Below are 11,820 nucleotides of genomic sequence, written 5' to 3'. Positions count from 1 at the left end.
GGTGTTTGATTCCAGCAAGGAGCACATTGCTGGGCTGAAACAGCGGCGCTCTTGTTCTCGCAGAGGTATTTTGTCGATGTTAATGGTCCAAGGGTTTCTCACCTTGCCTCTGGCCAGCGCCTGAGCCCGGGTGGCCACCGAAGGACCCGCCGAGAGCCGCCCTGGGCCGGGCTCCGCGCTGAGGGAAGCGGCTCGGGTAGGGCTGGAGAGAGGGGAGCCGCGGTCAGCAGCACCGTGAGGGGTCGGTTACTGCTCTGTGGGCCCTCTGAGCACACAGGACAACGTTGAACATTTCCTGGACTCCTGTAAGGCTACCAGAAATAAAAAGTGATGTGGATACATAAGCAGAGGCTTCTCAGAAGTTAATGTAACGTATAAACTATGAGTTTATGTGTGTAAGCCTATTAAATAGGCTATTAAATGAACGCTTGCTGATGCTATTCTAGCAGAAACACGGAATTTAGTTAAAAAGCCTCATGCATATGAAGTATAACTGAAAGAAAGGATTGAATTTTTAGGAAATGAAGACTAAAATCTGCTTTTGAAAATCCGCAGGCTGTGAGAAGTGTTTGGGAAATGCTTAAAAGTCCTTTCAAACAGCCTGGGCTGCACAATGACACCAGAACAGTCTGGAGCAGCTGCTCGTGAACCGAGCGTTGCCTGTACCCTGCCCTGTGGGGATCCCTGCACTGGCAACTGCAGGCAAACCACAGAGGCAAGTGCAAGATGCATAAGCAAATTTAACCCTGACTTTTTTTTAACTGAGTGCTTAACTTAGCTTCTTTAATGACCTTTTAATGTATTTTTTTTTTGCGTTTATTCAGTGTCTGTTTAAATATCCTCAAGTGTGTTCACGTCCTCGTTGCAAGTATTTGTTCAGCTGGCGTGGGCAGAACTGTAAAGAAATATAATCACCATTTGGCCTTTCAGTTTCTTGTGAATAGACACTTTATAGTTGCTCTCTATTGTTATTTTCCGGAGCCTGAGGCAACCTCCCAGCACAAAACATGCACGTGCTGTCAGAGAAAGAAGAGAAGAGGCTGCTATCTGCACTTCCTTTATATCCTCAAGGATTCTGCTCCTGAAAAAAAGGGATTTTTTTCATGGGAATCTTAGCATCTGAAGTTGTTTCACCTAATCTTTAAGGCAATGACTAACGTATTCGTACCAGCACTGCAGATACGTGTGTACATATACATATATATTTATATATGAAATCTATGCACTGTGTTCGAATGAGCAGGGTAAAAGCTGGGGTGCTCCTCAGTCAAGGAGCAGTACAAGAGCCATGGCTGTGAACAGTCTTTGCAATGGGAAAGTTCAGGATCATTTTACAGCCAGAAGTCCCAGGAACCACGCTGCAAAGATCTTTAAAGTCACCGCTACCCGGCAGGTTTTAAAAAGTCACAACGGTTCTTTTTTATAAACACAAAATTCACACTGTGTGTTTGCAGTAAAGCGCTGTTCTGAGCGCAAGCAGCAGCCCAGGCTCTGCTCTGGCTGTGTACTGATGCTGTGCCACACCAGGAAGCATTTGGCCTTGGCAATAGAAACCCCAGTGGATACACCCGAAGATTTCCACTTGTGAAGTGGTTTTTAGCTGCACCCCTGACCTGTTTAACCAAATCACAGATGTGACTCCCATCCTTTCCTAAACTGGAACCAAAACATGGGGGTGAAGCATACAGCGATGGCTGCCACCTCACGCAATGCGGACCACGAAAAAAGTACGTTTATTCATGTAAAATCCCCCTCGGAGGCAACTTCTAGCGTTTCCAGTGGCTGCTGATCACTGAGGCAGTAGGTGGCAGCAACAGACAATCCTGTGCAATCTCTACTCGGGAGTTTGGGAAGGAAAAGACCCCGTTTTTGGGTGAGGCTGGTGTTTTGTTTGTTCACAGCTGAGTGGTTCAACGCACTCACCAAACTCAGACACCTTCCTGTGACAGACAGGAAAGTTGTGCCCACACCAGTGCTGGTCTTTACGACTGTACTGAGTTTAATAGTGCTGTAAAGATGAATTCAATTAGATGCAAATGCATAATATTTGTTCCAAGTATCATTCTCCCTAATGATTGAATACTCCCCGTTTTCCTTTTTTAGAGCTAGAAGCATGAAACCGTATTGACAGATACATTTTTTACCCAATAAAAGTTGTGAACTGATGAAAGTAACCACAAACACGGAACCAGCTATTAAAAACACAGCGAGTCCAACGCATTCACAGTGACTTGAAGAAAAATTCTGGAGAAAAACCTGGAGTCCATAACATTCTGAGGAATAATGCTGGGTTGTTGTAGATGCAGCTCCCGCAGCCAGCAATGCCCAAACCTCCCGTGAGCTGTTTCCCTGCCAGGACCTTGGATGCCAGCAGGACCGGGCCGTTTGCTGCTGGTTTTGGGGGGAAGGTGACATAGCCACAACCTGCGCTGCTACAGAGCTGCGTGCCCTGCATCCCCCTGCTGCTGCAGTTCAACCACACTGTGGAAGGACAAATACATTGCCATGGTGATGGGAGCAGTCACCACATCACCACAGTGTGGGAAGGATTCCCTAAAGAGCCTTATTGAGCATCTTGCTGCTCCTTTTGAACAAGTATTCTCAGAAAGGTGTTTTTATTTCACTGTCAATAAAGCAGCCACTAAGACCTATTTCTCTGCCCCCCCCCCTCAAATAAAGCTGCACACACCATGCATTGAGAAATATTCCTGTTGAAAGTGAGGAATGGGAATGTTAAGCTCAGAACTTTGATACGAGAACCAAGGTGAACCTTACCACGACAAGACCTGGTCCAGACAGTCGAGTGCTTTCCAGAACAGGTCCTGTGCAGCAGCTCTGTGCCTGCTTCAAATTAAAACCAAACCTTTAGAGCAAAGACATCCTGAAAGCCTCTTGGTTAGAAATAATATGGTTTTTACAGTAATACTACAGGCAGTAAATTACCATGGAGGGTCTGTGGTGGATGGATGGGGTGATGGAGCCAGACAGCAGCAGGACCAGTGTGAGGTTGTTGTTTCCATCGGATGGAGCTGGATTTCACTTCATGAAGTCAGATCAATCAGTGCTGTCCCACACCTCAGTCTTCTCCTGCAGCTGCACTTCAAACAAAGACAACATGAAAAACCTCCCAGAACCTCCGCAAATTGCCCATAACTTCCCATGACCAACCCTGTGGCATCAAACCAGTGGCTGCTGGTGGCGCAGGGGTCTCACTGCACACCACCACCCATTTACCATCACCCTCCATCCCGTGAGATACTGAGAAAAATGTCACCCCCCTGCACTGCTCAGATTTACACTGAGGTCCTCGGGAACCACTGACATATCACAGCTCCATTGACTTTCTGAAGTAATTTAAATCATCATCACTCAACACAAGACACAAGCAGCCAGGTTTTTCTACAGTTTTATTGATGCGGCCCTGGAGCGTAGCTGTACATCTTCATTTCGCTTGTCTTTACAACGCTGCTTTACCAAGACGGTTTTTCAGTCATGTTCATTACATCCCCACAAGACACATTTGTAAACAGCACTCGCGGTACAAGACCGAGCCCCCTGAACATCATCACTCACGGCACTTCACCCTGAATAGTGCTACTCGAGGAAAGGTCTCACTACTCTTTTTAGGTATAAATCTGCAAAGACAAGTGAATTAAATTCACCTTCCAAAGAAAGTAAGGATGTTAAAAACAGCTGAGGGATCGGGATGACTCATTTAGGATTCATAAAAATCTATGCCTGGCAAAGGTATCTACAATTTGATACTGCACTCAGTGCTTTCATTGAGACCAAAAGAACCTTTATGAAGAGATTAAACTTCTACACTGGTCTGGAAGATAAAGGTTACCTTGAGTTTTTTAGGAGTTTTTTTTATTTTTTACCAGAAAATGCACTACCTCCTAAAAATATTGTAGTTATGGGCCAAGTATTCACATCTGAAGAAAAAAATGCTACAACTGAAAGCATGCAACACTGATACCAAATTTTAGCAGAAGACATTTTTAATTGAAAACCGACTCAAAGGATGGTACAAAAGAGTTTCTTCTCCCTAAAGGGATTTTCGGACGCAGGCACTGGAATAATAAGGGGATCTTCTCCAATGTGAGCATCGCAGTATGCCAGCAAATCTGCCGCAGCCTTGGACACCTGAGGAGAGGAGAGGAGAGCAGAGAGCGTGACTGTAACACATCACTCCAAACCCATCTACGCTGCACAAGTGTTCTTCATTAACACCTGGTAACAGGGCTCCTGTAAAGGAGGAGTAGGTTGGTTTATCCTTTGAAGTACTACAGACCCAGCTCTGGATTTGCTCTTACTAGGCCTAGTGATCCTCACACACATGAGATGGTATCAGTGGGCATGACTGGTGTCCAGCAGGAGCGGGTACTCGTTAACAGGGATGTGTTAACAGCCTGTGAGCAATGGGGATTCTCCTTGCACCCTGTGTTTCTGGAGAGGAGGTTACTACAAGTGGTACTGCATTTGTAGCAATCACTTAAACTCCAGCATTACCTGCATATTTTTATCTTAATATTATTATACTTTGAAAATGAACAATGTGAAAGTCTCCAAATTCAGTTCATGCAGCGTGTTAGCACACAAGATACTCTGCAGGAAATGAAAAATGAAGTATTAAACCATTTCAGCTGTAGCTCCAACCTCTGCAGCTCTGTGCCACAAGAATATTGGTGACATCAGGCCACTGCAACTCATTTATTTAAGAATTTAGAATGTATACACGGAATATTTTTGCTGTCCTGTAAGAGCAGAGGGTGGGCAGGGACCCCAGAATGAACACTGGGTACAGGGCAGGGGACTGAGCACAGTTTTACTGGTGCAGTCCTGGTCCCACGGGCAGGGCCAGGCAGAAGGAGCAGAGCTGCTCAGGGGAGAAGCAGCTCAACCAAAAAACGCATGAAAAACGATGGGACTTCAAAGTACAAAGAAAGGACAGCAATTACTTTCAGATACATTAATTAGCTACTTTGCTAAGCAATAACAGGAGAATGAGGCTGAGGGCGCGAGGGCGCTGTGTGGAATAGAGAGGCAGAACTGTAATGAACACACAGAAAACCTGGGAATCCTATCATATTCCCAATTTTCATTTAAAGCAGCACAATGTAGGCTGGCTGTGAAATTCCTATCAAGCCCCAGAAGACAGAAAAGGCACTTTTGTTCGCTGATGACCTACGCTGTAGCTCAGCACAGCACAGGAGGCAGATGCTGGAGAGGGGAGCGTGTTTCCAGCCACATTTTAGGAGGATGTACCACCACGAGATTTGGGAGGAGTATCCTCCACTCATGACAACCACCTGTACACGCAATTATTTAACACATTTCAGCTTTTCTGCTGTCCCTCGAGCTCAGCTGTGTCTCAAACGAAGCCATTTCTATCCTCATTAATTTAATCAGCTGGTCCTTTGCTCTCACAGGTCAGCCCCAGGCGCCCCCAAGAAGCTCAATGACATTTTGGTGCCAGAAACCCTAAGTAACAGTGAGTCCTACACACAGGGCTTACCAGAGATGGCCAGCGCAGTTCATCTGCAGTTATTAAGCTAATCAGTAAGTTACTCTGTTCATGAAACCAACGATCTTTTAAAGCAGACTGACCCTATAGGAGCAGGGAACCAGTGCTGGACCTCAACAGCCCGACCTCCCATAACCGTGTTGTGTATTGCTCGTGTGGGTGAGCAGCGTCAGCCCCGGTGCACTGCTTTTTGTGCAACTTCAGTCAGCATTCTTAGAAGAGAAAAACCCAGTAACATAGTTTTCCTAACTGTTTCTCTACATATCACTGTGCTTTGACACCATAGAACAATAAAAAGGACTTTCACAAGCAAAAGCTCCACAGAAATGTTTGTATCTAGCTTGTCCCCTAACGCTGGTAGGGATGCCAAGCATCCCAAAGCAGAGCAGGCACTTCAACGTCAGTGTTTGCATCGCAAATTACTTTGCTTACAGGCAAACCATAGCACATGGTGTGATTTAGTAGGAACACACCCACAAGAAGGGACTGAGGAACAGGACCGCATCTTACGGCAGGCAGACACACCAGCGCTGCCCAACAGTGCTGTGGCTGTGCGAAATGAGGAGCTCGTCCCCCCTGTGTCAGGAGAAGGGGAACGACGGCCACTCCACAGCTCCTGCTGCCCTTGGGGTTGATTTTTGGCCGAGTGCTGCCGGGCAGTTTCAGCACTGCTCCTCTCAGGAATTGCAATAAACGTGTGTAATTTGAATATTCAAATGAACGTGACGCATTTATCATTTCGGCCCTGCTATGCAACACAGCTTGCTCTGCAGATTCAAAGTAATTTATATGTAATAGTGCAGAAGCGGCTTAAGAAAAGCATCAGGCTCCAGTCTGATTGATGAATTCGTAACACAAAGTTAACACTTCATTTCTGTAACCTTTTGAAGTGCATAAACAGAGGGGACGGAGTACACAGGTATCACACTGATCTCACATCTTACACCGTTATTTCTATTTCACTATTATTTATATTTTATTTATATTTCGCTACTGTATAGTGAAAAAACCATCTGGTTGTCAAAGTACCAAAAGGAATAAAACCAGACAATAAAACACTCAACCCCGATGCTTTACAGAATCGGTCTCAGGAGGACTGTGGAATTTCACCATTATATTTCAGAAAAACTGAGGTGACAAAACCAGCCCAAGTTAGAACATAATCCCGTTAGCTGCACTAATAATTACAAGCTTCAATGACAGGGCAGAATGCTGCAATTACTGTGTCATCTGCCTTGTCACGGACTGGGACTAATTACCAGCCTTGCTACGGCACCCACTCTGCTTATCCTTCACGTCTCAAACAGCGATCCCCACGCACTGCAACCACCGCTTCTCTGCCAGCACCACCTGAACCAGTTCTGAATACTTTCCACCTTCTCAAAAAAAATGGGATACCAAACGATACGCCAAGATTCTTAAGTGCCAGAGCACTCCTTGTTTTCCTGCTTGCAAGGAGATGATTAAATAGTGCTTTATTCTGGGGACAACTGTGGTAAACATGACTATTACCTTTGTTTTCCCACCTCTGCTGCTGGTGTGTTTGGAAGTTGTGTTATTCTCATAGAGAGGACGCTGTTCATGACCTCCTCTGATGTGTCCTAGTGTGGGATCTGTGCTTCCTGCTCTCATTTCTCCACAGAATCCCAGGATGTGAGGAGTGGGAAGGGACCTGGAAAGCTCCCCCAGTGCAACCCCCCCAGAGCAGCATCACCAGAGCAGTCACACAGGAACACGGCCAGGGCTTTGGGTGTCTCCACACAAGGACACTCCACAACCTCTCTGGGCAGCCTGGGCCATGCTCCACAACCCTCACACTCACAAACTTTGGCCTCATCTTCAGCTTGAACCTCCTGTGCTCCAGCTTGGGACCATTGTCCCTTGTCCTGGCATTGGCCATCCCAGAGCAGAGCCTGGCTCCTTCCTCCTGACACTGCCCTTTCCCAATGGATCCCCAGGAATGAGGGCACCCCTCAGTCTCCTCTGCTCCAAGCTCAAGAGCCCCAGCTCCCTCAGCCGCTCCTCAGCAGGAGATGCTCCACTCCCTCCATCACTTTGTGGCCCTGCTGGACTCTTTCAAGCAGTTCCTGTCCTTCTGGAGCTGAGGGCCCAGCACTGGACACAACCACGGTAATGCTGCAGGCTCAATTCATGATCCTCTGGGATTGCTATGCTGTACAAACCCCACCAGCTGCCCATCAATAAATGCCCCTTAACTCCATCCTCCTTTTTTGGGTTCTCCTGCTTCTCTCCCACCTCAGCAGCAAGCTGTGGAACCCCAAAACACAGTGCTGCTGACCGGCTGTGGGACCCCATTTTTACATCGCTTGGAAAACCCAAACACGGCAGGGAATGGGCAGCTATGCACACCTCTAACGACAAGGTTTTAATTGAGCAGAGACAACTCTTGCTGCTTACAGCAGCTCTGTGCCTGGAAACACCGTGCCCCTGCTGGAGCTGCTGATGTCCCCAGTCGGTAGCACAGGCACCTTCTCAACATTAACACCGCGATCTTGTCCATTGTGGAATAACCGCTTGGCTACAGCTACTTGCAAAACAGCGTTTCATTCAGTTATCTGGAAAGCACCGATCTTTTGTGACTTTTGATGCAAAACACCAGAAAAAAGGAGGTAAGTCCATTTCTCTGCCTTTGTGGTTATGATGTGAGAACTCGAATTCTCCTGTGGAAAGTGTCTCTGTAAAATCTGGCTTCACTTAACTGCCTCAAGATTAAAAGGCAAAGCAGATCCAGAGGGAATAAGAAGCCAATCAACCTCTCCTCACAATCCCTCAAATACTTGTTCAAAGAAATTCTAGAAATCTAGGCATAAACAGTCTGCAAATTGTATTTGGTTTACGTTAGCATAGGGACCCTCAGAGCACTCGAACAAACGAGATTTTCTTGGTGCCTTTTTGGCCCCAAGCTGTTCTGAAAGGTGAAATAACTGCACTTCCAAGCCACCTGCTCCTTTAGGTCTGCCACAGCTGCTGCTATCTGTGTTCTTCTTAATTAAACTAACCGTAAAAATAACCTGTCTTTCTCACATACGTAATCAAGGATGTTACACATTAACTAATGAAGCTATCTGCATAGCTGAGCTAACGGTGTGGCGGTGAAAGGTACCACTGATTATACCAAAGCAAGCCCAAGACAATCTACTAAATGTCAACAATTTCCAATCCCAATAAACCGGGATGCGTTTTCCCAACCCTTTCCCCTGCCACTCGTGCACTAGCGTTTCTGAATTATGCTCTCTTCTTTTAAAACCATAGTTATATAGGGTTGCCCCCACGCTGTCTCCACGCAGCATTTCAGCACACAGGATGGACAAACAGTTACAACCACGTGAAGAATCTAACACACAACATTTCCAAACTGCTACTGAGTTTGTAACCTCAGTCTGTACGACTCAGTTACAGCTGCTGGCAGAAAAGCTGATTATTTAAATGCTTTCCTTTTTCTAGTCTTTCCATCTCTAAACTCTTCCTAGCCGCAGAGGCTGGATTTTTCACACAAATAATGGTTTCCTATTTTCAGAGGCAGAGAGCATAAAAGAGATGAGCGCTGCTTTCCTAAAACTTCCTGTGATGCAAGTAGTTGTTTAGGTCCTTGATTCATTTACCAAATTTCAGCTTAGCGGAAGGCAGAATGACAGGGGGCAATGATACACAGCCTTTTCTGGTTAGAAGCATTAAGAACCTGTGTTTAACAGTGACTTTAGTTAAAATAATGAATCCACAAATATTTAGAAGCAGGATAAACCCACATCTTCACGTACCACAGGCTATGGGGTCTGAGGAATGCAAACTGAACAGTGTGATCACAGGTGCTTTCTGCACCAAGCACAGCAACTCGGCTCAGTTCATCCTTAACCAGGAGTACTGCAACACCCTAAACACTTCCTCCAGTTCTTAAAGAGGAGCTGAGAGACCTGAGCTGTGCTTATCCTCAGATACCGGTGACAAAGAAAGCACCCGTGCGTCTGCCAGCTGAATTTAAACATTCCACACAACACCACTTTTGGCAGATGTAAAATTCTGGCACAGGTTTAGGGTTTTTCCCAGTCTTTGGAAACGGCTTCACTAGAACCAAGCAGTCAGTACAAAACTAATACACAGGACTGAAGGTTGTTTTATGGCTTATCACAGGTTTTTCATTCCAGCTGACCGAGTCTTTCTGCAATATTAAAGGCAGGTTGTACCACGAACTAGTGAGGGGATTAAAAATATCAACAGTAAGTCTAGGTTTACCTTCATCCTATCCATGTATGCTTCCATTTTTAATTGCTCCACAGCTTTCCTGGCTTGAGATATACTGGTTGTACTGTTGGACACTAGTTCCTTCATCCTGGCTTTCCTAGAAGAGACAAAGCGGAGACAGTTTCAAAGCAGAGGCAGCAAATGCAGCAGAGGATGGCTCTCCAAATCCTAACCAACCCTCATGGACACTGCCAGGCTGTGCTTCAACACAAACCAGACACCATTTATCTCTGTTCCCTTTTCTGTGACACTGTGCTGCACTACATCTGTGTCCTCCACCACCAGAATTCACTCTGAATTCCCAGGATGTCAGGAGCTGGAAGGGCCCTGGAAAGCTCCCCCAGTGCAACCCCTGCCACAGCAGGATCACCAGAGCAGTCACACAGGAACATGGCCAGGGCTTTGGGTGCCTGCAGACAAGGACACTCCACAACCTCTCTGGGCAGCCTGGGCCATGCTCCACAACCCTCACACTCACAAACTTTGGCCTCAGCTTCAGCTTGAACCTCCTGTGCTCCAGCTTGGGACCATTGCCCCTTGTCCTGGCATTGGCCATCCCAGAGCAGAGCCTGGCTCCTTCCTCCTGACACTGCCCTTTCCCAATGGATCCCCAGGAATGAGGGCACCCCTCAGTCTCCTCTGCTCCAAGCTCAAGAGCCCCAGCTCCCTCAGCCGCTCCTCAGCAGGAGATGCTCCACTCCCTCCAGCATCTCTGTGGCCCTGCTGGACTCTTTCAAGCAGTTCCTGTCCTTGACCTGAGGGGAGTTCTGCACACACCACACAATGCAGAGCACACCGCCACCGTTTCGGTGCAGAAACGGCTGCCCTGGTTCACGCTGCAGGGCAGAAGTGTTTTACAGCCAGCACGTGGGTCGACTCTGTACCCATCACACCGGGTATCACGAAAACCAGCTCAGAAAGCTCCTGCCACGCTGCTCCCATCAGACAGCAGAGAGAGAGATGTTAAGACAGAGAATAAGCCAAAATTCTGACTGCAGATTTCAGGAGTTTAGGAATGAAGTAACAAATAAGAAGCAATAACTCAGCTGTTTCCCACTTTTCGCTTGCACATCCCCTTTAGTTAAGTCTAAAGGTGGTTAAAAGCCAGTCCAGTACACTGCACACTACAGGAATGCATTATTTTTTAAAGATCCGCAGCTCTTGGGAAGGGATGTCTAATTAAGATGTCTAATTAAGGTATGCGCTTGGTTTTCTTGCACTGCTACTCCTCGAGGGCAAGTCAAACCCGTTACAGGAGATGCTCTTGTAAAAACTATATACGATGTCTTAAGCGTGTTAGGGTCAACAGGAGTACATAATCCAGAGCACAAAAAAAGGAGGACTAGCTTTTAAACTGCTTTGATTTCACAAAACACACGTGTTCAAAGACCAGGCAAAGACTCATGCTTCCTCTCCTTTCTAAAATCGCTGCCCTGTGCTGTGAAATGGGATGGTGGGATGCAGGTACGATGCTGACGATGCTCAACACTCATTTGAAGAGGCAAACCAACCTTTTCCAGCGCTTGTGTAAGTCTAGGCAGGGGAAATGCTACCTTAAAATACATTAATAGTGCCAAATAAAACAAGAGCTCCAATGCATGCCAAGCCAAGGAGCAGGTTTGCTGTGCACGCCTGTGTGGTTTGACGGGAACACGAGGTTCCCTGTGTGCGCTCTGACAAAATAAAATCATGTCAGAACACAGCAGCTCTTTTCTGTGTCTTGGTCTTTGCAACCCTTCAGCTCCTGTTCCTCTCAATGCACAGGATTAAACACCTGTGGAGGAACGGGCTTTGTGTAAAACCCCACAACCACCCTCAGCCTCCTCCTTTTCTGGGTGTTTCGACCTGCAGCACAGGCAGAAAGGGTACAGGACATGGCCAAAAGCAGGCGGTGCTGTTAGAGCTCATCTCGGGGCGTTTTGTTCCCCTCGACCCCCCAGGCTTTAAGTCTTGACCCATCTGTACAGATAAGAATAAGCATGTTTATCTTTGTGTTATTTATCAGCTGGAAAGCTGCCTGGAGGAGAAGGACC

The 11,820-nt window shown here is 46.7% G+C and overlaps 1 protein-coding gene across 1 annotated transcript; it reads right to left on the bottom strand.

The window, feature by feature from the left end:
- Positions 1-4,017: 4,017 nt before the first annotated feature.
- GNG4 (guanine nucleotide binding protein (G protein), gamma 4) lies at positions 4,018-9,874 on the bottom strand. Its single transcript, XM_010184009.1, has 2 exons — positions 9,779-9,874; positions 4,018-4,146 (listed from the first exon to the last, which is right to left on the bottom strand). The coding sequence occupies exons 1-2, from the start codon at positions 9,872-9,874 to the stop codon at positions 4,018-4,020; spliced, it is 225 nt and encodes a 74-aa protein (XP_010182311.1).
- Positions 9,875-11,820: the final 1,946 nt, after the last annotated feature.

The sequence above is a fragment of the Mesitornis unicolor genome, unplaced genomic scaffold (assembly GCF_000695765.1).
Source record: "Mesitornis unicolor isolate BGI_N332 unplaced genomic scaffold, ASM69576v1 Scaffold53674, whole genome shotgun sequence".
NCBI classification, from domain to species: domain Eukaryota; kingdom Metazoa; phylum Chordata; class Aves; order Mesitornithiformes; family Mesitornithidae; genus Mesitornis; species Mesitornis unicolor.
Note: the sequence above shows the minus strand (reverse complement) of the source record. Positions and strands in the feature narration are given on the sequence as shown.